The 25,849-nt window shown below is 39.8% G+C and overlaps 1 protein-coding gene across 1 annotated transcript in view; it reads right to left on the bottom strand.

Moving 5' to 3' along the window:
• Nucleotides 1-25,801, bottom strand: part of siah2l (seven in absentia homolog 2-like) — a 36,001-nt gene extending 10,200 nt beyond the window's left edge. The window contains exon 1 of the mRNA XM_084387409.1: nt 25,258-25,801. Within this exon, the coding sequence (XP_084243535.1) occupies nt 25,258-25,647 (390 nt within the window). The 5' untranslated portion in view covers nt 25,648-25,801. The remainder of the gene's footprint in view (nt 1-25,257) is intronic.
• Nucleotides 25,802-25,849: the final 48 nt, after the last annotated feature.

Below are 25,849 nucleotides of genomic sequence, written 5' to 3' on the forward strand. Positions count from 1 at the left end.
ATCATTCCTAATAAAAATCCTGTTATATTTATGAATTTTTTTTTTTTTTTTTTAAATTTAAAAAAAGAAGTATAAATGCAAATCTTATTGTCAAGAATTCATTCATGTAAAAAAATGTTTAAACACTCTGGTAATGTACACGCCGGACATATGTACATAAAATCCACAACCGACAGATAGATCCAGGTCTCATCATACAATTTTTTTTTTTTGATAAACCGTTAATATCATATTAATTGTTCATATCAAACTGTCAAAAAAAATGTATGAAATATACTGCCTATCCCTAATCCTGTATATTCCACGTGTGTGTGTGTGTGTGTGTGTGTGTTTGCCTATAATAAATCACACCATGCATTGGATTTTCTTTCCTTAAGCACAGCTGGCTGACTATGACTTATTCTCACAGCTCCAGCATTTAATTTTTTTTCCCCCCATTGTCCATTTTCCTTTCCATCATTCTCTTTCCTTCACGGCCCTCCTTAGGGTTGAGATGCATCAGATGAACCTGGATGTATTCACACATATGTGTGCCTGGAAGTCTGTGGATCTAGCAGTCACTGCCACAGGTTTTATTTACATTCATGCACAAGGAGAGAGACAATCTGTCTCAGTAGATTCTACTCATCTTTAGCCTCTTTCACTTTCTGGGTGAGTGCCTTCACACATACACCCACACACTCACACAAGGCTCATACCGCTTGGTTTCCCCGCTTCGGAAAAGGCCGCCTATTTTTAGCCTGATGATGACTGGCAGGACAATCAGGAGGATACAATTATTGGGCTACACGGGAAGGAGGCTGACACTCGCATTCTTATTTCATTACAATGACATGCATGAGCATTTTAGGGTGGGTGGTAAGAACATCCCAGTTTGAGTCATTTTTATTTCACAGTCAAAGTATATATCATGATACAGTTTTCCTGGAAATTTAAAGGTGCTCTAAACGATGTCACGCGTTTTTTTTTAGGCCAAACATTTTTTTGTCATATACAGCAAACATCTCCTCACTATCTGCTAGCTGCCTGTCCCCTGAACACACTGTAAAAAAAAAAAAGTGCGCTGGAATGGTTTAAAATTGCTTGAATGTGTAAAACCTGCCATGATGCTTTTTTTTTTTTTTTTTTTACAATTCTTTAACGGAAAGTTTAAAAGTAGAGCATTTATTTAAAGTAGAAATCTTTTATAACAAATTTATTTAAAAAATATTCTGTTTGAATCTATCCGTCCGTCCGTCCGTCCGTCCGTCCTATCTATCTATCTATCTATCTATCTATCTATCTATCTATCTATCTATCTATCTATCTATCTATCTATCTATCTATCTATCTATCTATCTATCTATCTATCTATCTATCTATCTATCTATCAAATTATAAATCTCTGGTCTCTGTAGACAGCCCAGGCTCCACAAACAGCAACAAAAACAAACTGGCCCAGCCTGGACCACGAAACATAAACAGTGTTCCAGCCAATAACCGACAAGAATGATTTGGGGGTGGGGGTGGGGGTGGGGGTTTAGTGCATGAAGGGGGGTGTGGGGAGAGGAGGAGAGAGAGAAGCATGAAGAGGGAAGTTAGCTAGAGGAGAGATGTCCTTGACAATGACAAACAACTAACGTTAGAATTATATTCTCTTGAATTTTGATATTATCTTCCTATAATATTCCTTTCCTATTATCAATGTAAAGCCGCTTTGGAACAATCTACACTGTTAAAAGCGCTATATAAATGAAGATGACTTGTTATAACTGTTAAATGGCCAATATTTAAATTGTATACTATTTTGTCTCAAATTAAAATAAAATACAAAAAAATTAAAATCATTTTAAATGCTAAAAGTTAGGGGTGTAGCAATACCCTCATGTCACAATTCGATACATATCACTATACCGAACTCACGATACGATATTATTGCGATACTCCAAGACATATGATAAAAGGTTAAAGGGATAGTTGGCTTCCGGTAGCGGTCGACGCGCGTTCACAGAGATGGATGCTGGCGTATGACGTAGGACGTAGCGTAGGAAGCGTTGTGACGTAGAACGAACGTGACAGCGCAGCCAGAGAGCAGAGCAAAACAAAACTCTATGTTCGTTCTACGTCACGACGCTTCCTACGCTACGTCCTACGTCATATGCCAGCATCCATCTCCGTGAACGCGCGTCGACCGCTACCGGAAGCCAGTTATTTTCATTTATAAAGTTTTAAATATGTATATTTTTACGACAAAACCGCACGGATTACCCTCAGAAGGCCTTCGTTTATCCCCCTGGAGCCGGATGGATTACTTTTGTGAAGGATGCATGCACATTTTGGGACTTGGAGGAGGTGGACCCCATAGCTTCACACTATAACCACTGAAAGATCTAAGACATTTTCTAAAATAACTGAAAATGTGTTCGTCTGAAAAAAGATTGACAATATGCATCTCGAACGGCATGAGGGTGAGTAAATCATGGGTTAAATATCATTTTTGGGCGAACTATCCCTTTAACAACAAAAAAAGTACTGTTAATTAAAATGTTAACTTTGATATTACATTGTGGGTGTAAATGAATAGGCTTGGACTTGGTGCTGGAAACCCAACGCGCAGGACAATAGTGACACCAGAATAAAAATATTCATGATTCTGAAGCTGAAAATACAGAATTATTTTAGACGAATATGCTTGCACTCTGTCACGGACTAGATATATTTAAAATAATGTAGGCCACTTTTTACTGGTAATATTAGACATTTGCCATTATCAGGACCAGCAAATATTCCCCATTACATTATTATACATTATATTCAATATTATAGTAGTTGAATGTAATTCTGACACTAAAAACTCTGTAAACTTGAATTTTTTTCTACACTGTGATTTTCATTTTGGGTGAACTATATTGTCACTATCCACGATACATATTGTTGCATATTTGTATTGCAATATGTTGTTACAGCCATACTACAAGTCAATTCAGGCATCACAACATTATAAATGTACAGTATGAAAAATTAATATTCATTTTGAGATTTGCTAGAGTGTTTTAAAATATTAACTGCATGCACTGCATAACACAAAAGGTAAAAAAAATGGGAAATGAGTTTTCACAATTCAACACTCTGGAAGATAACCAATAAGGTACAATATTGTGTTTATCATTTTGAGAAATAGAATAAAATGTTTGCTTGGTGGTGTCAGAATCATGCTGAGGAGTGAGGATATAACGTAGCAGACAGCAGGATCGGGTTTTTGTTGACATTTAATGTTGACGCATGTTATACACTGTCACACCATACAGGCGTAATGAGCATATGGGCGCGCGCTCATACACACACACACACACACACACACACACACAGGAGGATGAGTTGGACAAGGTGTACTTCTCCAGCTAAAAAACCTAGTGTGTTTCCATTTGGACCCCATGATGAGCGATAAAGGATACAGAAAGCACTAAACTTGCCTTGGGTTCTCAAAACCAGGCAATTCAATTAAGCGATGCTGCTCATGGATTTATGGGGCATGACAGATTGACCCGTGATTGCAGTTTAAATGTAATGTTCTCTGAGCTGGGACAGAGACAGATCGTATTGATACTGGTTCAGTACAATAACATAAGGCTTTTTATTTCGCAGGAGCCAGTAATGTGTTTTCACAGTAAGGAAATGTCATGTGTAATTCCAGGAACTGTTCAGGTAATCTATTCAAAGTAGCTTGAATAAACAGCGCCCTCTTAAAGTCCCCCTGTAGTCAATAATTCTATCCCTTGAAACTCATCTTTGATCACCAAAATTACATATTTCAAAGTGTTTTCCTTGAAAAAATTTAATAAAATAATTCTTGCCATAAAATAGCTTGAATATAACTCTACATTCTTGCCTCATTTAGTATACGCGGTTCTATGAACATGCAAATGAGCCCCGTCTCCACTCACTCACACCAGCCCAGAGATCCACTCGTTGATGATCACAGGTTGACCTGATAGGTTACAAGGTTACAAATACAAGCAATTTCAAACCGCATTTTTGAGACGGTCTTTGGTTCACTGCAGTTTTAAAAAGAAAATACTCAGCAATGTTGTATGATTTATGAATTTGCACGTTTTTTCTTAAACCATATTAAAAATACCACATAGACATATAAACAACATTAAAAGCTTGATTTTCACCACATTGGGACTTTAAACACCTTCTGAACCACACTAGTGAAATTTAAGAAATATCACAAGTGCTAAACAGCATATCTGCGAGTGTCGTGCTTTCTACAAGAAAAGATGCCTTTATTTTCAAGTTAAGTGACATTTCAGACACATCATGGTCTGGCACTTTATTTCTTCTTCTGCCAATAAAAAAAAAATTTGTTTGGTGAGAATGCTGCAGACCATAGACACCAAACCACACAAAAAAACAAAAACAAAAAAAAAACACACAAAAAAAAGTACAACATGAAGCATAAAACAAACCTTCAATATAAAAAACACAGAGTGAGCTTCTGCCGGATAAGTGCACGATCTAAGGGTGTGTGTTAACACTTGGTTTGGTGTGATTGCTCTGTTAGTGTGGTTCATTTGAATAAGCGTCATCCGAACCTTGGTGTACACCAAACAAACAAACTCTGGAGTGGTTTGACTGAAATATGGACGTAACACAGACCAAAGTCATCTAAACGAACCAAAAACACCCTAAACATGTTTTTATTTTTTTCTCATCATAGTCGTGATGTTGCCCATCACAGTGCATCAGAAACGCTGTGTTCTTGCAGCAGATCTTTTTGTGTGTGTGTGTGTGTGTGTGTGTGTGTGTGTGTGAGTGAGAGACGAAGGGATTCCTGCCGCTGTTTGACTCCTTTACACATTTTATAAACTCTTCACGAGTTCTCAGCTGGTCAAAATACCATCATATGTACGCATAACAACAAGCGCATTTATCCTAAAACACAGCATTGGTTTGGACGCCAAGTTTCGTAGCAAAATAAGGTTTTTTTTTTTTTTTTTTATCTTTAAGTTCGGTTTTAAAAATGACAGTGTGAACGCTAAGTGAACCAGGACTAAATGTATTATTTTCACCTTTTGGTCGGACCAAAAGAACCAGGAGATCCGAAACTTCAAGTATGAACACACCCTAAAGCCCAATTTATACTTCTGCGTCGAACTCATGCCGTAGCTACGTCATAGGCTGTGTGTAGCACGCATGATAAATCACAAGCACTAACTCACAGTTAGAACTAAATACACTGGGTGGCGCTGTGGAGCGTGTTAAGTTGTTTGTATTTGATCACATAATGTTGTCATCTGCCTTGCGAAGTTAGGAATTACTTGAATGATGAAAATTATCTTACAAAATTGTATTACTTTTGATCAAATAAATTAATAAGTTTTAGAAACAAATGCCCATCCCTAGGTTATACCATGGTCATTTGCTAGCATTGACAAGTTAAAGGCAGGGTTGACAGGTTTTTTCAAAAAAAAAAAATTCAAAATTTGTTTAAACTTTCTTTATATACCAATACATAATTAAAATGTAAGTACTCTGAAAAAAAAGAGTATAAAAATCGAGTGTCTGTAGTCCTCTCAGGGCGCAATAAACACAGCTACTTATTTCCATTCGGAACGAATAAAATGATTGGCTGGGCGACTGTCACTCTCCCTCGCTACCATGGCTACCACCCCTGCTGCTACAGGAGCTGCCCACATGCGCGCACCCGTTTGACTCGAGGAGAGGAAGAGGCACGGAGAGAGGCACGGAAGCTAGGAAGAATCACAATTATGGCAGAGAAAGAGCAGTCAAAATCCCCAGTACCTGCATATACAGTCAGCGAAGGCAAACAAGGCAAAAAAAGGAACTAGTATGGTAGAAAGGTAGGCTACTTGTCTCTGGAGTGTAATGTTAGTCCTCATCAGAGCCAACAGTGCTTTCATCGTGGAAGCTCTTACATGCAAAACACCGTATATGTTATGAACCTTACACGAAATTCACCTTCATCACAGTGTAACTGATGGTAATGTTGTCTCAATGCAACCCGTTTTTAGCTTTGCCTTATGTTACTAGCTCGTTACCGAATCAAACTCAATATATTTTAAACTTTACCAGTATCGATATGCTAGCTTGATAGTGAGTACTAACAGCCATGTTAGTTGTTTATATTCATAATGATAAAGTTAGGTATTTTATTACATGTGATTCTGACATGATGTCACTACATGCACTGCGCTCCTCTCCGCTCGGCGCTGGCAAACGCGTCCTCCAGCTGAGCGGTCAGCATCGCGCGTTCATGTGTTTTGGGGGCGTGGCTTTGGAAGGAGCCCAGAAGGGAGGGGGTGGGAGTGAATGGAATAAGTAGCTGTGTTTATTGCAGCCCTGAGAGGACTACAGACACTCGATTTTTATACTCTCTTTTTCAGAGTACTTACATTTTAATTATGTATTGGTATATAAAGACAGTTTAAACAAATTTGGGGAAAAGTTTTTTAGAAAAATCCTGCCTACCCAGCCTTTAAGGCTGTTATTGACGTTTGCAACGCAAAATTTAAATGGAAGGGTTAAAATGACGGGTATTTTAGTCAGCTACCACTCGTTAGATCTAGCATTTAGCAGATTTTTGTTGTAGAAAAAGTCTAAAATCACTTGAGTCACAGAGTTCTTGATGCCAAAACTCAGATTTTATTGGAGACAAAAAAGCCCATATCTGATCTTCAACCTATCAGTACTCAAAAAAAAAAAAAAAAAAAAAGACAAAAGCCTATTTTCCACCGCTGGGCTGAACAGTTATATTATAGAAACAATGAAATTCTTATATTAGACTATAATTTCAATAAATATTAGTACTTCATCACAATAAGTAGACCGGAACTAACTGCTATAATATACATTTAAGCACATGGATGTGTATAATATTACAAACATACCCAAACTGAGGGACAGGCTAGACTGCAGTAGTCATCACTCGCCTTACAACAGGCACCAATTTCTGTCATAGCTGTACCCCGAAGAGCTCAACAGAGAGGACCACCTGTCTATCAATCAACTGCAGCCCCCCAACACCAAGTGCTCAAAGAGCCAAGCGAGACAGTGACGGGATGAGATTGGCAGCCTGCCAGTGTGTGCACACTCCAAAACCATTCCAATTTCCATTTCCCGCACACGCACACACAAACACTAGAGAGAATCCCAGCTCTTAACGCAGACACGAGCAGAATGTAAAGAGCTGAGGAACGTGGAAATTTTAGGGTCGACAGAGTGTGAAATGTAAATGATGGAGAGACTATGAAGGGAAGGAAGAGAGAGAGAATGAATTAGGGGAAATGGCTTGCCCTCCCTGACTGGAATTAGCAGTCTAAATGACTTGGATATTTCCATGTCTGGCATTATACAAATTTATATTCTGCCACAAATAATTTAGTGTCAACACTTTTCATTACGCCGCCTGGCATGGCATATATGCCTGGCTATTTTATAAACCACTGATGTGATATCTCAGCGCAATAAAACATTCATCCACAGGAGAACTAAAGGCAATGTAAAACTGCCTACATGTACACATGGGCTGTGTTTGAAATCATACATTACTCCACTAATATAGTCCACTTGAGGGAGTGAAAGAAGGAAGCCAGAAGGGCTGAAGCTTTTGTATAGTTTGTTCTTGTTGTTTAATAATTATTTGAAACTTAGCAAACTGGCAGCTCCAGTAGTAAGATGAAAATATTTATCTTGAACTCTGTCATGGAAACTAGCATGTATAACCCTTAATTAAACAATTTAATAAAAAAAATATAATGATATTACAATGTAGCCACATTGGACCACTGGTTTGCAAAATGGATAATGGATGATTCAGTTGCAGGCGCCATGTTCTGGCGAGACATTGGAATTAATTTGCCGCAACTCACAGACAGTGCATTATGGGTATTCTCGAGCCGTTGAGGGTACATCGGTTGTACACTCATTATTGCGGTGCATTGTGGGATTGAATGAGTGCACTCGGTAACGTACACTAAGGTTTCGGACACCACTACAAATGGCTGTTCCCTCAAATAGTGCCCTATTTAAGGGTATAGTGGGCGATTTTGGACACAGCCATGGTGTAACAACAACATTTTACTAAACACAATCACAGCCATCATCAAAATATCATCAAATGTAACAGATGTTGTCAGTAGCCAAACGATTATGACCAAATGCCTAATATGCAAAACAGCGCCGACCTCCCGAGGCATGTACTCTATAGGCGCTTTTCCATTACCAGTACCAGCTCAACTCGACTCGCCTCGTCTCGGCTCGCTTTTCGCTCCGTTTTCCATTACAGATAGTACCTCCACAATAGTACCTGGTCGTCATAGCGACGCCGCAGGAAACTGCCGTGACTTAATCTTCTACGCGACACACACCCGCTACCCACACACACAGGACAATGGAGGAAATCGAGTGTATGCTGTTTTTGGATGTTTTTGTTTTGGATGTTTTTTAGTCAGGATACTCCGTCTGGCGCGTGCAATGATGACGCAGTGAATAGTGACGATTCTCTCTGACCAATCAGCAGTCTGCCGTGTTTTCACGTCACATTTTAGTATCGCCTCAGCTCGCTCAGAACCTCGCCGGAGGTGATACGAAAAAAAGTATCTGGAAGCAGGTACATGTACAAATTTTACACAGTCGAGTCGAGTCGAGCTGGTACTGTGTAGTGGAAAAGCGCCAGAAGAGACCCTTGAAGGTGTCCTGTGGTCTCTGGCACCAAGACAAAAGAAGCAGATCCTTCAAGTCCTGTAGGTTTCGAGGTGGAGCCGCCATTGATCAAACTTGTTTGTCCAGCACATCCTACAGATGCTTAATTGGTCTGCAACAATGTTTAAGTAGGTAACACGTCAAATTTACATCCGCATGAATGGTAGGACTCACGGTTTCCCAGCAGAATATTGCCCAGAGCATCTCACTCCCTCAGCCAGCTTGTCGTCGTCCCACAGTACATTCGGGTGCCATCACTTCCACAGGTAAACGGTGCACACGTACACGGCCGTCCATGTGATGTAAAAGAAAACAGGACTCATCGGACAAGGGGACCCATTTTCCACTGCCTCAAGGACCAGTTCCAACGCTCACGTGCCCTTTCAATGGTGGACAGGGGTCATCGTATGCATTTTGATTGGTCTGTGGCTACGAAGCCCCATATGCAGCAGAGTGCGATGAACTGTGTGTTGTGACACATTCTTCCCATAACCATCATTAAAATTTTGTGTGACTTGTGCCACAGTAGATCTTTTGTTGGCTGGATAGCCTTCGTTGCCCTCGTGAATCGATAACCCTTGGCCGCTCGACACCCTGTGGTCAGTTTGTGGTTTGTCCCTCCTCAGACCACTGTTGGTAAAGTGTTGGGGACCCACAAGCCTTGTCATTTCAGAGATACTCTGACCCAGTCTACTTGCCATAACAATTCGGCCCTAGTCAAAGTTCCTTGGATCTTTATTCCTGCCCATTTCTCCTGCATCCAACACGTTGATTACGAGAACTGATTGTTTACTTACCATCTAATCTATCTAGACATTAATAACGACACACCTGTGACTGGTCATAATGTTTTGGCTCATCACCACGCATAGGGCTCGACATTGACGCATTTTTTGAAGGGGCAAGTGAAAGAGTGTGTCACATGATCCTTCAGAAATCATTTCAAATTGATTGATGTGGTCCTTAATAATATTTCTTAGTATTGATTAGAATTAATTTCTTTAAAAAAAAAATTTAATCATACAACATTCCACCTCAGCCTGACCAAATATTACATGCCATGACAGGAGACCTACAAAATCACTGGTTTGAAAATCTGTCTAGTGGCATGTTCAACCATCAATATCTTCTATTCCTCAAATCCTAATTGGGTAGAACAAGGTTAAATTGCACTTTCATTCAATTTGAGCCCCATTGTATGACAAACCACGGTGTCCCCTCCAGTTTAGCCTCCTGGGAATCATTCAGTTCAGGCACAATAGTCCAAGCTGCCCGTCTCTCATAGAGCTCTCGCTGCTCCAAATGGCCCCTGATTAAAAGGCTCCGTTAAGTGAATGGCCAAGTTACTAAGGAAGCAGCTGGATGGGGACAGAGACGGGCTGTAGAAGGAGGGCTACAAAGAGAAGATGATTGAAACCGAGACAATTGAGCCATCCCATTAATCTCGCCTGACTTCCTTTAACCATATTCACATCGAGGAACTGATCTGGGGAGGGAAGATATTAAGCTATATATTTACAAAGAGGATTGGTGGGCCCCTTCACTTAGCTTATTTAACTCATCCATGGATTTAAGGTAAGTGCTCGCTAGTTTAATGGGATGAGGAAAGGTCACCCAGTAAGGGATTGATTACGGCTGGCTAAAGAGCTCATTGACTGCGCTATAATGGACATTAAACAAAGCTTAAGCGATGAGGGACGAAGGTTAAACTCAATAAAATTCAGCAAACCGTCCAGATGCATATTTAACTCTACAGTTCAGAAGCTTTTTTTCAAATAAGAAACCATTGTTGAAACCATTTACAAATGGCGAAAAATCCAGGTCACAATGTTTGACTTAAAGAGTTCACCCAAAAATAAAAATTATGCTATTAATATTTATGCACCCTCATTTTGTTTCAAAACCATATGACTGACTGAATTCTGCTATTATGAAAAATGTTTAATACATTTTTCCCACACAATGAAAGTCAATTAAGTCCAAAACAACAATGGTCCCCGACTTCCCTGTTGACTTTTTATTGTATGGAGGGGGGTTTGGAACAACATGAGATGACATGAATAATTACATTATGATTATTAATTACACATTTTAAAAGTACACTTATTTTGATGTGACTAACATACTAAAGCACATTTTAAGAACTAGATTATTATTTTAACTGTAGTGTGTTATTTAGCACTACATTTAAAGTCAATATTTTCTAAATGTACTAAATTGCTACGTCATGTATCATTACGTCATGATAGTTACTATCATTTGTAAATACAAATTTATGCCATATGCCATAAAAGTATATTTTTGTTTACCATAAATGCTTGTACATTCGGCAGTACACTTCAACCGTTATTTCAACGGACAATTATGAAATTACATATAAAAATGTACTTATACGTGAGAAAAAAAAACACACTTAAGTTCAACTTATTGCATTTATCATAAATTTAAACTATAATGCAATTTCACTTATTTGTCAAGTCAAGTCATCCTCATTTATATAGCGCTTTTAACAATCTAGATTGTTTCAAAGCAGCTTTACAGAGATAAACGTATAATTTAAGATAACAGAGATTGTTTTGGCTTTATAGCAGTTCTTTAATAAAGTTATTTTCCAGCTAAAGTTAGTTTTGATTGATTCGCTTCCGTCGCAACGATCATTTGTTATTAAATTAGGGGCCGCTAAGACGACACCATTCTCTCTACACAGACTTTAAACGCGAACCTGTGATAAACGCTGATGGCGTTCACGTGCGCATTAAGAATTGGTTCTATAGTTATGTGAGTTTGAATATATGTGCGCAGGTTTGTAATTCCCTACAAACCACGCCTAAACAAATTACTGGTCTTTCCTTATAAATGTTGAAACAGAATATTATTTTATTTTGTCACTTCGGGATAGGTACGTGAAACGAATTTTCGCGACAACGCTTTATCTGTAGAGTGGTAAAGGGATCCTCCATAGGGAGAGACTAGTTGTAAATGGCATGCAATTAGGTGTCCGAAAACGTAAGTATATTCTTATTTCCGTAATAAGTTTTCTTGTGTGCTGCTTTTTCACAAAGGTTTTAAGAGGCTTTAAAAGTTGTCACAAAGAGCTCAATTAACCTATTAACTTTTAAATGATTAATTGCTTTTTGTGTGGATCGTTATATTCCATTACCCAGTCTAGATTCCACGATGGGCCATTTTCCTTGTGGCCAGTGAGCCATGATCGCTAGAGAGCCACTGGAAGGTTGCGTGCTTCGGGCAGAATCGTACGCGAGGCAGATGTCGCATCATTAAACAGGCCGAGCAGAATGTGGTCAAGGATCGCTGCGTCCATCATTAATGTGCAGAAGAAGTGAGGAGCGACGCATCAGTGTGCCCACGGGGCTGATACAAAATGCTGCTGACATGGCACCAAAGCTCAATACTGTTTTCCATAGGCGTCCTCACATTGTACAGTGAGAGAGCGGGAGGAAGAAGGAGCTTGGGTGCATTCCACTGCATCAGATAATCCAATTTGAAGACAGAGCCGAGGATGAAATTGCTCAGCGCGTGATGAAAAGCAATTCTGTTCATATAATAAAGAGCTGCACAGAAATGTAACTACTGTGCTTACGGGAATGTGCTATTACTTTGTTCTTCCTAATAAAGTGGAGGCTAAAATGCCTGAAACGGCAACCACATAACAAAAAAACAAAACAAAACAAGCTACTAGAACATGCGCTAGCTACTGTATAAGGTCTCTCAAGACTAACATGGCTGGTTTGGGAAGGCCGAAACCAAAAAAAGGAATGATATTATCATAATTCAGTCATATTTTGTTCCATAGAAATGGTTGACAGTAAAGCTTAGAAACTGAGTGTGGGCTGCAGATGAAAATGTAAAAAAAAAAAAAAAAGTAAGTTTTTATATAACACCAGTGGTGTACAGTAAACTATTTTTACTTTGTTACTGTACGACTTAAAGGGAAGGTTCACCCAAAAATGAAAATTCTGTCATTAAAGGTGAACTAAGTAACTTTTTTACCTTAACTGAACAGCTTCGGAGTCATTGGATTGGTTATATTACTTATTTCGGGTTGAATGGTGGTCGTTTCGCACCCCCCTGGTGCCCGTGAGCGGAAAATCCGCACTTGCAACTCTTACGCCGCCGCGTCAGGAAGTATCGCGTGATATCAGGTCTCGCGATGTAAACAATTGCTTTACGGCCAAAAGTAATCTGCTAAAATGCTGTCATTATTGCGCTCCCTCGTGCTGTTCGAACCCGAATGAAGAAGACGTTTTAAAGAATGTCCCATCTGCTTTGATGTCGTTGATCTACTAGCCTCTGGTGTCTGAGAATCGCCAACGAGTTTTTACAACAGTGTTGTCAAATAATCTATTCCGAAGCTGTGGGGGGAGCTCTAGAGAGAAACCTGCGAGCAAAAAGCGAGAATACAGCGAAGAAATCCCGAAACTACTGAGCCCCGCTTTAATTACCAGATCCGCAAGACTTTCATTCATATTCGGAACACAAATAAAGATATTTTTAATGAAATCTGAGAGCTTTCTGTCCCTCCATTGACAGCCACTTTTAAGGCCAAGTAAGTAAAGACATCATAAATGTAATCCGCGTGACTCCAGTGGTTTAACCTCAGTTTTATGAAGCGACGAGAGTGCTTTGTTTGTGCAAAAAACATCATTTACCACTTTATTTACAAAATATTAATCTCCAAAAATAATATCTAAAAAATATCTTCATTTTGTGTTCCGAAGATGAACGAAAGTCTTATGGGTTTGGAACGACATGAGGGTGAATAAATCATGACAGAATTTTCATTTTTGGGTGAACTATCCCTAAAGGACAAGTTCGGTATTTTACACTTAAAGCCCTGTTTTCAGATCGTTTCTGATGAAATAGAACGGTTAAAGGTCCCGTTCTACGTGATCCCATGTTTCAAACTTTAGTTAGTGTGTAATGTTGTTGTTAGAGTATAAATAATATCTGTAAAATTATAAAGCTCAAAGTTCAATGCCAAGCGAGATATTTTATTTGACAGAAGTTGACTACATAAAACGGCTCGATTGGACTACACCCCTCTACTTCCTTCATTAGTGACATCACCAGAACCGTGTTTAGACTAACCTCCGCCCATAGGAATGCTCCCTCAACTCTACTGGCTACTTGCGCACTTCTTATAACTTAGGCTACTGTGTTTACTCAGCTCTTACGGTGATTTTCTGAAGTAAAACTGACGCTTCATCTTTTGTGTGATGTACAATAAACTTTATTAAACTCATCAGTACATGTTTGATCATCATTCGGACCTGGTCCGAAACAGCAGACTTGTAGGCTGTTAATAAATAATGGATACATACAAGCAGATGACAAATACGTTATAATAACCGTAATTAAACTACTAAACCATACCTGTTTCATCTCTATACAGCACTCTGACTCTGTAGGCATTATTGTCCGACTCGAAATGAACGCCGTTACTGAGAGTTTCTGATATTATCATCATTCCATGAGATGAAATTGTCCTGAGAGACTGAGCGCGAGCTCATGAAGCTCCGCCCCCTGGGTCGTCCAGCAGCAGCTCATTTGCATTTAAAGGGCACACACTGAAACAGCTCGTTTTTCTGAGGCCCAAAAAATGTCAATTTAAACATGCTGTAAAAAATGATCTGTTGGGTATTTTGAGCTCAAACTTCACATACACACTCTGGGGACATCAGAGACTTATTTTACATCTTGTGAAAAGGGGCATAATACGGGACTTTTAAGATTGAAATTTGGACACATGCTGCTGGCCCGAGAATTTTCGGTTTCTTTAATATTTGGCCACTTGTTTACGATAGAAATGCTACAGCCACTGTAATTTCTTGGACAAGAACATGTGGACATCAATACATGCAAACTCGAGCGAGGGGTTAAACTTCGAAATCGTGACGAATTACAGTTTGCATGTTTAGAAACATATTGATGTTTTCCCCTGTGTTGGCTTAGGTTTATAAATGATTTATGTTACAAATCAGGTGAAATGACGCACGTTGCATTCCCAGATGAATGTTATAAGCAACCCAAACTGGCAGGATATGCAGAGAGAGACTGCATCTGATATTACATACTTCCCTACTATATAGTAGGGCAAAAAAAAAAAAACAGTATGTCTGAATTTACAATACTGATAAAAAAGTAGGCAAAAAGTACCAAGATGACTCACTACTGAAGTGTGCATATGATAGACACTTTACTATCCCATGAGGCCACAGGAGAGGATTTATGAATGGCAGTGAAGCGACGCAACTGACACTGGTAGGTCACATCACATGATCAACTTGTAGGTCAATGACAACATGGCAAAAGTAGGCTATACTACACATTCAACAAAGCTGCTGAGACACGCTCCACGCATATAAATGATTACGGCGCAACGCTTCACTGTGAAACACAAAGCGCATCAGATTTTATGCATTTCCAAAGGCACATTATTGGAAACCTAAACAAAAAGCACATGCGGAGACTGAGTTCTTGTGGAGCAGCATATACTGTGAACAGAAGAAACTCGTAACCTGCACTCATGTAAATAGTGCTGTGCTTCACTCTAAAACCTGCAGTGCAAATAATGCAAGCGCTGTGAAAGGTTTTGCTGCAAACTCAACACAGTCATGCTGATCTCTCAAGACAGCTTTTCACCTCAATGAATCACCTCAAATATCATCACCTTTTAATATCACACAGCCCTACTAATCACTAGTATGACAAGTGCTGGCTAGTATAAATACATAAATGGTTAATCGATCAGTACTTTTATACACAAGTACATTAAAAATCAAGTGCTTTTTGTCTTTTATTGATGTAAAATGGAAAAGTAGTATAATTTTAATTGAGTAATATTTGATTAGGGTATCTGTAGTTTTACTCAAGTATTTGATTTGTGTACTTGAGTAAAATAACAAAACTGTTTAACACTTAGGCCTGGTTTCACAGACAGGGCTTAGATTAAGCCAGCATTAGGCCTTAGTTTAATTAGGACGTTTAAGTAGCTTTTATAAACGTGCTCTAGAAAAATGCCATAAAAATGTTAATGACATCCTTTCACACAAACTTAAGAGATACAGGGTCCAAAGTAATTTCACAAGCTCATAGCTTAATGTGACCGCAACCAAAGAAACCACTGAATAATCCATACAAATTTTTATGATTTTTTTATGATTTCAGTTGTGGCTATGTAATATGACTAATGGATATAATAGTCCAGACAATGTGTGTGCACTTCAGCGGTGCTGAGAGGTGTTTATATTGTATATTGTTTACTGCACTGTATGCGATATGACAAGTGACGGTGTGGAGAAAATATCCACTGAATCAGCCAGAAGCAGTAGTGACAATTAGTATTAGTTTGCTCATTACCATGCATTCTTTAAACAGAACTAAAACAGCTAACTGTGCATTCTTTCAGCGCTTTCCTTAAAATATTGCTGTGCTGTATAATTGTGTAATATAATTGTGTTTGTTATGCATATATTATATCATGGCACTTCCCCAAAAAAATGAATAAATGCATATAATTGATGCCATTATCTATACCCCTCCACCCCCACCCTCACAACACAGCAATTCCAAATAATAATGGAAAAAATATTGCAAATCAGTGCAATTCCACTATAGTACAGAGTTGCCATATGGTCAATGTTCAGTAAAAATATTGCATGCTAGATGGAGATCAGTGTTATCCAGATTGCTCTTTTTCAGGAGAGGCTTGACAACTGCAGGTTTAAAGGGTTAGTTCACCCAAAAATGAAAATTCTGTCAGTAATTACTCACCCTCGTGTTGTTCCAACCCCGTAAGACCTTCGTTCATCTTCGGAACACAAATTAAGACATTTTTGATTAAATCTGAGAGCTGGCTCACTCCTCCATAGACTTCTAAGGCATTATAACTTGCTGGCCCAGAAAATGTATTAAAAGACATCGTTAATATAGTCCAAGAGACTACAGTGGCTCAATCTTAAGTTTATAAAGCGACGAGAATACTTTTTGTGCGCAAAAAAAAAACAAAAAAAAAACTACTATTCCACTATTCATTTCCTTCTCTCTGGGCCTCGAGTTTTTTCACGTAGTATAACTGCGCAGCGCTTCTGTGTTGTACGTCACAAGCATCACACACATGACCAGCGTCGGCCAATAGTGAGCCTACGTGGTGACGTGCAACACAGACACGCTGCGCTAAAACAATACGTGAACCAACTCGAGGCCCAGAGAGAAGGAAATGAATAGTGGAATAAAGTCGTTATTTTTTTGCGCACAAAAAGTATTCTCGTCGCTTGATAAACTTAAGATTGAGCCACTGTAGTCTCTTGGACTATATTAACGATGTCTTTAATACATTTTCTGGGCCAGCAAGTTATAATGCCTTAGAAGCCTATGGAGGAGTGAGCCAGCTCTCAGATTTAATCAAAAATATCTTAATTTGTGTTCTGAAGATGAACGAAGGTCTTACGGGGTTGGAACAACATGAGGGTGAGTAATTACTGACAGAATTTTCATTTTTGGGGGAAATTATCCCTCAAATCCCTTTAAGGGACTTTGGAAAAGTCCCAGAAAGAAGTGAGGGGTTTACCACTTCTAGGAGATCTGCTTCTAAACAGTTTAACAAACTTTTGAAAAAAGATGTGGGAAGTGTGTCAAGGGCGCAGGCTGATGTTTTAAGGTGCTTTACAGTTTCTTCCAAAATGTTGCCATCAATTGCTTCGAAATCAGACATAGTAATTAGTAACTACTTTCTGCTGATGTGGTCTGATCTCAGCACAACTCAAGGATGTGCTGATCACCTTTATGATATTATTGATTTTCTTAGAGAAGGAAGCTAACTCACTGCATTTGCTGTTTGAGAGCATTTGACTGGGAATGTTACTTGGGGGGTTTGTTAGTCTCTCTACAGTGGCAAAAAGACATTTTTGCTCACTGTTATAATCTCTGCTAGTGTGATCTTCCTGTGCAGAAACAGGAGGTATTATGATGCAGGAAATGTCAACAAACAACAATTGTACTTTATCCACCACACGGATCCTTGAAGAGTCCTACATTACCTCTGGCGAATTAATGTACAGATGCCATTAAAAGCACTCTGCGTTAACCTTAACACTTCACTTCGGTCATCCTTTCTGCGTTCGGCCTCCAGAGATACACAAAATCAGTCTTTCATTTCTGTCATTCTTTGCCCTCTGAAGTTCACACGTCAATATGCTGACCGTGTCCCTTCTCAACACATGCAGCTGCAGAGGGGCGAGCGAGTCACCCCGTGAGCAACTCATCTGTGAAATTAATTAGGGGCTGCTCACATTCATTCCTCAGCTCTTACAGTAGGGGGAGGAAACGCGGTGCGCTAAAATGGTCTTTTGATCCACCTCTCAGCACAGCTCATGTGTGAAAGCTGTAGATTTCTCATTAATCCTTCCATTTCTTTACTTAATTGACATTGTGAGAGTCTGAGTGCCTGGAGATATCTGTGCATGACTGTGTGTGAGTGCATTTTGTATAATATTGCATGTGAAATATTTGTCTATGTGTTTTATGATCAGCGGCATGCTTGGGTTTGTGTGCCTATATTTGAGAAAAAAGAAGAAAGTTATGTAGCCAAACCATGTGCCACAAAAACAATGTTTTTTAAATTACATGTACTATGGAACTAAAACAAATATCACAAAATATCTATATCTGTGTGTAGAGATGGAGATCAGTGGTACCAAGAATGCTCTTTTTCAGGAGGGGCATAACAACAATATATATTAAAATTGAGTGTGTGTGTGAGTGATATATATACACACACACATATACATGTTTCAAAAGGCCGCTATACGCAAGCTGTCCGCCATATTGGAGCGGTCCGTGAACGTTCGCGAGCCAGTTGACTGAGCGTCTGCAACCGTAGGTAGACGCATGTATGAATATCTATATATGAAATAGACTTCAGCAGATGATTAAGCTAAACTAACACAATACAAGACGAAGGCGCCAGCTGACAAGACATTAAAACGTTAACACAGTAAAAGTACCATAGTAAAAACATGTAATTTGAGTTAATACAAAAACACAAACCAACACATTCAATTTCTCACCTATGAAAGGTTATCCCATTTCTTCGGGAATTTAAATCTCGACGGTTTCACAACCAGAAGCTGCATGTTGTGGCATCATGACGACACGCTGACCGTTGCAAGATGACAGGAGCACAGACGTGTCTGAGGCGATGGAGTGTGGCATCTACTTATACATATCTATGCTGACAACAGCCAGCCAAGTGGACACCTATAGAACAATACCAAAACTATCAAAATGACTAAACGTCAGCCTGCCTGATGTTGTCTACATTCTCTAGGGTAAACTATGGTAATGATGAAGATTTTTGCTAAGAATTAGGCTATGTGAGAATAAATCTTGTAAACAAGAATATAAGAAATCAAAACCATGCACAAACTGATTTTCAAGGGCAGCAGAGCCTTTTGTGTCGTGCACACAGATGCTTGGACGAGTATTTCACTCAGTGCTGCAATACACAGTGGCCCGGTGTCACCAGTGTTAGCCACACTGTGGTGCTCTCCTATTTAAACAGGGTTTGATGAGGATCATTACAAACCCCTAATTCGCTTTGCACCCGCCACTATTCATAGTGACATCAGCTTGTGTCTTAACAAACCCGCTGAACAGGCTGAAAATAGACTCACATGGCAAAATAAATGCCCAAGCCTGAGGGGACTAAGTGTATCCATGTCTAATCTGGCTGCGTATGCCAGCCGGACACAGAGCCTGGCGTGTGAGGAAAGCATCCCATCTCAGTGACAGCTCTGAGGAACTGCTCTCCTCCTGCCAGACTCTCTGGGCCGAGCTCCAAACGGACATCCTACATGAGGTGTGCTGCTAGGACATCTGACGGGACACTGCGGCTGAGATCCAAGTCATCCGTTTCCTTTTCCACTTCTCCCGAAGCGCATGTTTCTTATAAACCGAATAAATCATTTTTAGGTATGTGGAAATTGGAAAAGGGTATCTGCAGGGTTTTTCAAATCAAATTTAAGGCGTTTAAGACATATACAATGAAAGGGGTGGTTATTAATTACTCACCCTCATGTTGTTCCAAACCTGTAAGACTTTCATTCATCTTCAGGAACTCAAATGAAGATATTTTAAATGAAATTGAGAGATTTCAGTCGCGCCAACTACCAGTTTGTCGCATCAAGTCTATAAAGAATCTCAACCGAACCTGCTTGACTGCTAGACTCGCTCTTCCTGAAGCTCAAATGTGATGCGCAACACGAGAATGAACCTCATTGGTTGTTGCAGAAGCTCAAACGTGATGCGTAACACAAGAATGAACCTTATTGGTTCTTGCAAAAGCTCAAACGTGATGCGTAACACGAGAACGAACCTCATTGGTTCTTACTGAAGCTCAAACGTGATGCGTAACACGAGAACGAACCTCATTGGTTCTTACTGAAGCTCAAACGTGATGCGTAACACGAGAACGAACCTCATTGGTTCTTGCAGAAGCTCAAACGTGATGCGTAACACGAGAATGAACCTCATTGGTTCTTGCAGAAGCTCAAACATGATGCGTAACACGAGATAGGAACCTCATTGGTTCTTGCAGAAGCTCAAACGTGATGCGTAACACGAGAATGAACCTCACTGGTTCTTGCAGAAGCTCAAACGTGATGCGTAACACGAGAATGAACCTCATTGGTTCTTGCAGAAGCTCAAAGGTGATGCGTAACACGAGAATGAACCTCACTGGTTCTTACAGAAGCTCAAACGTGATGCGTAACACGAGAATGAACCTCATTGGTTCTTGCAGAAGCTCAAACGTGATGCGTAACACAAGGGGTTATGCCATTTCTTGGATTTGGGTTCCAAATGGGGATGCAAGTTAACAGGTTAAGGTATATAAGTTGTGTTGTTAAAGCTTATTTATAGTACCGGTAAACTTGACACTATTTTCTCTCTCCTACTTATTTCTTAGCAAGTGTCAAAGAAGCCGGAGTCTCAAGTGTTGTATGCAATGGTGAGATTCATTGGCTAAAAAAAAAAAGAAAGCAAAACACAAAATAAACAAAATAAAATAAACAGCGGCGGTATTGACTAGACTTATAGTCAAGACCGCCTAAACCGAGACCAAGACACTACTAAGACCAGAGGGTATCGAGACCAAGACAAGACCAAGACAGACCAAGTCGAGACCGGAGAAAAAAAAAAAAAAAAAAAAACAGACTAGTGTTGAAGCTAAGCTTGTATGAATTCAAGAACAGCAGCATACTAGGGTTCAGCTGCAGTTTACATTCAATACATATTAGATGGTATTACTTCAACTACACAGGCAGAACAATACAGAGACAGACCATGTCATGATGTGTTTGACTGGGAGCTCACTGTAAACGTTTTTGCAGACTGGGTGAGATCAACTATGTGTAGCAATTGCATGACGGCTGTTACTGCACTATTAGAGGATTGAGACTCCCTTAACTTTTGTGTAGCCTACTGTTGAGGACTGACATGACTGGTACTGACTGGTTCATCTGACAAAACATCAAACACCTCCAACACCATCTTGCTCCTCCAACAACTGTCTAAAGAATGAGAAATATGTAACCAATTGAAATGATACTTAATGTGTAGATGAAATCGTAACATCAAATTAAAGATACACAATTATAAACTTGGATTAGGCCTAAGGTTTAGTCAACACAACGGAGATATGCAGATGATATTTAAAAGACCGTTTATTCAGTCTAACACCATCTTAAATACAATACTGTAATCAAACACACACACACACACACACACACACACACACACACACACACACACACACAGATATCAAAGACACAAATTCATCTAAGCAAATGCCTGCCTACCTCTGCCGATTTCGGAGTCTCCAAATGAATCCATTCTGCAACTTTTAAATAGGCCTACATAATTCAATTTTTAAAAACGAAATTATAGGCTAAAGTGCAGGATCCGAAAGTTGGTCGTTTTGTCGCTATGGTTACACACACACACACACACACACACACACACAAGTGTGGCGGTGCGCTCAAAGTCATCTGTCAATTGTGCAGTTACCCAAAATCTCCTGAATGAAGTTAAAACCCATCATGTCACTGATATGTGTTTTTTAAATCAAGTGATCAAAGTGCTCATTGCCGCTGCGATCAGTGGCGCGGATACAGTGTTTGTTTTCTCGTGTGGCTCACACACACGCCGCACTGTCTTCACTCGGACGCGCGCTTCAATCCGTTCCGTTGCGGATAATAATGTTGCATTATCGAACGTTGTGTCGTCGTGGATATTGTGGTATTGTAATGCTAAATCCCCCGACCACTATGTCGGTCTGAGACAGCGAGACTTAGACAAGACCGAGGTCCGAGACCAAGACAAGACCAAGACCAAAGACCGTCAAGGCCGTGACAAGGCCGAGACCACGTAAAAGTCTCGAGACCAAGACCGGTCTCGAGACATACATCACTAGTATTAACTGCACATTCAGACACTTTCAGTTGATAAATGTAGCATCTGTTGTCCAATTGAACTATTTTCTATTAAAAAAAAATGCTACATGACAGTGGGGGCAGTGCCGCGGTGGCCAAGTAATGTCATCAGTGTATGGCCGAACACCTTGTAACAACAGTAACACCGACTAGCCTAGTCAATATTTGCTGTGGGCTGAATTAAAATAAAATTGAATTGCCATATGTGGCGCTTATGGAACAGCAGAAATATAATGGTTACCCTGGTAACCCCTGTATGCAAAGCAGCCACGCTTATTAAAATGGCCAATTTTCATTTAGAATAGCATGCATCAATGCAAAGATAGCCAGGAAATATTAAAAACAGTACCCAAATATATAAAACAGTACCTTATTAATTAGCTTATAGTACCTTATTTTGACTGTACATTTTTTTTATCGTATTATTTTTACCCAAAAATCTAATTCTGTCATCATTTACTCACCCTCATGCCGTTCTAAACCTATATGACTTTTATTAGCCAATGTAGAACACAAAGGAAGCTTTTTTAAGAAATTCTTTAGTGTTCTTTCAAATCAAGCGCATGGTAACCAAACTCTTCACAATATCTTCTTTTGTCTTCCGCAGAAGAAAGTCATATAGTCATACCTCCAAAAGCATCTTAAAGAGGCAAATTCATGAGAAAAATGTTTTCTTGACCACTTGAAATAAAAAAGTACTATATACTATATAACTTTCAGGTCTCAATGTCCTCCCCAGGCCAAAAATACAATTTAATGACCCCAAAATAAAAATATTGATTATTTATTCCAAGGGCCAAAGAGAGAAAATTGTAATAAAATGAATTGATTGCAACAAAAATGCCAAAACGAGCATTTTCACAACATCCCTCCACAATTTTTTTCATATATAATGCTGTTAGCACAGAGCATTGAACAACTAACCCACAAAGCCCTTTGCTGAAACAACAGTGGAGCAAGCTTTACTTTCACCACAAATGTTGAGGCTTAGGCTACTTTCCTTTACTGATGGCTTGTATCACAGACTCTAAAGACTGCACTACATCACGTACCAGTTGCCATGTCCTGATTATAGCCACTGTAAGGAGGAAACACTACCCCAGGGAACAAGAGTAGTGATCAACTTTCAACCAGTGATAACATAGAGAATACAACTTTAATGTACTGATGATGTAATCAAGGAGTTTCAGGCCAGTCAACAGAAAACTTTAAGCTCAAACTGCCCAGAGAGCTACAACACACTGCTGCAATGCTGCAATGGTACAGGGAAAAAATGTGAACTGATCTTAGTGTTTAATATGCTGTATCAAGAGCTAGAACTCATCCAGAGTGAATTCAGATCTTTCTGGTGCAGTTTGATCATCAAATAACAAGCAAAACCAAGTCAAGCAAGGTTTTAATAAGACTTCTTATATGTTTAAACAAAGCAATCAAACTTGCTCCAGTAATTACCCCAGTAAAATATGACTGATCCTTGAATTACACCACAAAATCAGTTATTAGTCAGTCATTTGATGACAAAAAAAAAAAAAAAGAGAGAAAAAGAAAGGAAATTCAGGAAATCCTGGTGGGACTGCTAGGTTTGCAAAAAGTTTGAAAATGTTAATTTTGGTTCATTTGGACACTTCGGTCAAGCACTGAATTGTTTGCAGCACTTTCTCACACCTAAATAATAACAGCATACTTTGTAAGATGGAAAAAAAGCACTGGATGAGATGGAAACCCTGAAAATGTTTTTAATCGTATACGGTGAGGCATGCAGCTCTTTATTTGCGCCAACAGCTTGTGACCGACTCTGTACTGCAAGTAAAGACAATTTATATGAGTATACCCATAACGATATATATCTAAAGAAGAGTATGATGGTGGGCCTGTGAAACTATGGCTATGTCCAAAATCACCCCCTATCCCCTTAAATTGGGCACTATTTGAAGGAACAGCCATTTGTTGTGGTGTCCGAAACCTTAGTGGACATTATTGAGTGCACTCATTCAATCCCACAATGCACCGCAATAACGAGTGTACAAATGATATACACTCAACGACTGGACAATACCCATAATGCACTGTCTGTGAGAGTCGTGCGCCAAATAGATATCCAAGTCAGACCAGAAGATGACGCCTTCGACTGAATCATCCATCCATTTTCCAAACCGCTGGTTCAATGTGGCCACAGCGTAATATCATACAAGTATAAGTTTCTTTTTAACTGATTATTAAATTGTTTAACTAAGGTTCACACAGTTTCCATGACAGAGTTCAAGATAAATATTTTCATCACAACTGGAGCTGCCATGATTATTGAACAGCAAGCACAAACTATGCAAAAGCGGCAGCCCGTCCGGTACACTCAGTGTCTGAATTCACTCACTAGTTTTCATTCACTCTCTCAAGTGTACTATTTTAGTGGACTAATGTAGGGAATAGTGAATGAGGGCACAGCCTATATGACCCCCATCTCAAATTTTGAAGCTAAAGTGTCATTTCTGCGCCCCCAGCGTCACCAAACGGAAATACAAAAAAACAACAATGAATGTTCTCACACAGGTTTCCGAAACACTCCCCGCCTCCTGGCTTGCCATTAGTTGAACAAAAAGATAACCCCGCCCCCAAACACACGCCATTGGTTGAGACAATGTTGATACGTCGGCTTTGGTAGGGATTGCTCAAAATATAATTTAGAATTTTAGTGATATGATATCCATTTACGAACAAATTAATATTAAGCTAGAACAAAGAATAGATGATAAAGTATTTTAACAGACAAAATACACACTTCAGCTAGATATGTCACTTCAAATATAAGCGAAAGGTGACTGAAAATATGAATGAAGAAGAAGGGCTGCATGTTCTTGGCTTGATGTAATACACACCTGTGGCATCTGAGCTTTAGTTACAGGATATGAGCACACTTTCTAAACTCATGGCTGCCTGTGTGCCATCATCATACAGTACAGAATGAAACAACCTGGCAGGTGACTGGATTGGTTATTAAGAAAGTTGTGAATGCATTTCACTCGTGCTTCGGGATTGTTCTTACCTTACAAGGAAACGGTAGATTAGATGCAACTTTTTCCATTGCCAAGTTTCTTATGCTCGGCGTAAGAGGGCCGCGACAGGTTGGACAACAGCTGAGCTTTTGCCGACACTGGTTACACACCAGATGCCCAGCCTGGCACTGCAATATCGGAGGCAGCACATAGTCGAAACACACCGGGCATTCAAACAACGCTGTCAGTTCGGCTGACTGTCCCGGTAGGGCAACGGCTGGAAGGGTTACAGCGACCGCGGGCACAGTACCAGAGCCCGGGACAGAGCCAGAGACCCCAGCGGCGGCTGTGGCTGCGGCTGTTCCTCCATGCTTACTTCCTCCTGTTTTACCAGCTCCGAGTCCCCCAGCCGCACCACCCGTCGAGGACGGACGGCTCATGGCGAGGAGTGTAGATCTCTGATGGTGTAAAACCCAGTCGAGTTCAAGCCCGAGAGCCTCACCATGTACTCCTAACTGACGAGAGACTCGGTTCCGAGCAGCCTCCAATCCCCCGCGGATACAACATGGCCGCCATAGTTTGAGAGGGAGTAACGAGACTATTGGATGAAGGACGTTTGATTGACACTCCTCTCAGCCAATC

This window comes from Rutilus rutilus (genome assembly GCF_951802725.1).
Source record: "Rutilus rutilus genome assembly, chromosome: 18".
Taxonomy (NCBI): domain Eukaryota; kingdom Metazoa; phylum Chordata; class Actinopteri; order Cypriniformes; family Leuciscidae; genus Rutilus; species Rutilus rutilus.